We start from the raw sequence: 1,832 nt of genomic DNA on the forward strand, positions 1-1,832 counted from the left end.
CAATAAAACCTGTATGTGTGCTCAGTGTATGAAACACATTTGTGCCACTCTACGTCTGAGTGGAAGTGTTTCTTGGGCGTCTGCTTTACTTCCCTCCTGTGTCCACTGCTGTGTCTGCAAACTGTGTTAAAGCAGATGGTGAATACAGTGCAACCAAGCAGATTAATAACAAGTCCAAGCTGTCACAAATCATCTGCATGTAGTATTTGTGGTTTTAGTGACACTGAGTAATGTCAGTGTTAATGTCTGTGTTTCAGGTTTACCTCCAGATGTCCAGAAGGTAATAGTTGGTGATGAAGAGGAGCAGGAGGGAGTATTCATCAAAGAGGAACAGGAGGAGGTCGACATCATCAAGTTCACATTCAGTCCTGTTGCTGTAAAAAGTGAAGAGGATGAAGAGAAACCTCAGTCCTCTAAGCTTCATCACACCCTGACTGAGAAGCGCAGAGACTCTGTGGGAGGAGAGGATGCTGGCAGACCAGCACCAGATCCAGCTTTAGATCCTGAGGACAAGGACATGGAGACGGAGGTCCATGAAGGAGATCTGGAGGAGAGCAGTGAACCTTCAAGCTCGGAAGAAAGCAAAGTGCTCGCAGGGGATATGAAATGTGTCTCGGGCGAAGAAGCGCTCATCTGTACCGAATGTGGGAAATCGTTTAAGCGCATGGCACACCTGTTAAGGCATAAACGGAGCCACACAGGAGAGAAACCGTTCGGTTGTCCGAAGTGCGACAAAAGATTCGTTCAGAGCGGAAGTCTTAAAAAACACCTTTGGACTCACACGGGCCAGAAACCGTTCAGCTGCTCCGAGTGCGGCCGATGCTTCATGGAGAAGGCGGCGCTGACAAACCACATGACGCTTCACACGGGAGAGAAACCGTTCAGCTGCTCCGAGTGCAGCAAACCCTTCAGCTGCCGCTCGGCCCTGAACGCTCACATGAAAATTCACAGTGGGGAGAAGAACTTCAGCTGCAGTACCTGTCTCAAGACGTTCACCTGGAATTATCAACTGAACAGACACAAGTGTATCAGTCCGAAACCAGCCCGAAACCGAGTGCTAATGCCTCGGCCTCACAATGACAAAGTAGTTGTGTTTGTACACTTCACCTAGTGATTTCAGCGGCTGAGTTATGAAGTTTATTTCAAACATAATCATGATTTCATGTTTCTTTGATGAATTAGATGCTCAGAGCGTTTTCATTGGTCAACGACTAACTTGAGACAGGAAGAAACTTTTTTTTTTTTTTTTTACTTGAGTGTCTTTTCAGTGTGTGTTCTTTAAAAATGCTCAGATTCACGTTTAGTTCTGGATTTCTTTTTGGGGGGTTTGTTGGAGGCAAATTTGTGAAGTTCAGAAGTAATGAAAACATCCTGATGTCATTAGCATCATCGCTCACTCTCATCAGCTATGGAGGACCACAAGAGCCACGTGTATCGAAACATTACTAAAGTAATTTATTATTTTATCATTTAAAATAAAAACACTATTTTTAAATCAATATTTCAAAATGAATTATCAATCCATTAATAAATACTTCATATCGAAAATTAATTTCACCTGGTATTGCTGCATATATATGTATATATGTATATATATATATGTATATATGTATATATATATATATATATATATGTATATATATGTATATGTATATATATGTATATATATATGTATATGTATATATATGTATATGTGTGTGTGTATATATATATGTGTGTGTGTATATATATATGTGTGTGTGTATATATATATGTATGTGTATATATATATATACATATGTGTGTGTGTGTATATACATATGTGTGTGTGTGTATATATATATATGTATGTG

General features: G+C 40.1%; 1 protein-coding gene across 1 annotated transcript; it reads left to right on the forward strand.

Annotated features, from left to right (window-relative positions):
- Positions 1–255: 255 nt before the first annotated feature.
- On the forward strand, positions 256–1,499 carry LOC102307666 (gastrula zinc finger protein XlCGF42.1; the record flags this gene model as incomplete). Its single annotated transcript, XM_005953367.3, is given in 1 exon segment — positions 256–1,499. A coding segment is annotated over 1 exon segment (856 nt), but the record flags the coding sequence as incomplete, so codon positions are not given.
- Between the last annotated feature and the right edge of the window lie 333 nt (positions 1,500–1,832).

Source organism: Haplochromis burtoni, unplaced genomic scaffold (genome assembly GCF_018398535.1).
Source record: "Haplochromis burtoni strain Fernald_Lab_line unplaced genomic scaffold, NCSU_Asbu1 Contig_2363, whole genome shotgun sequence".
Classification (NCBI taxonomy): domain Eukaryota; kingdom Metazoa; phylum Chordata; class Actinopteri; order Cichliformes; family Cichlidae; genus Haplochromis; species Haplochromis burtoni.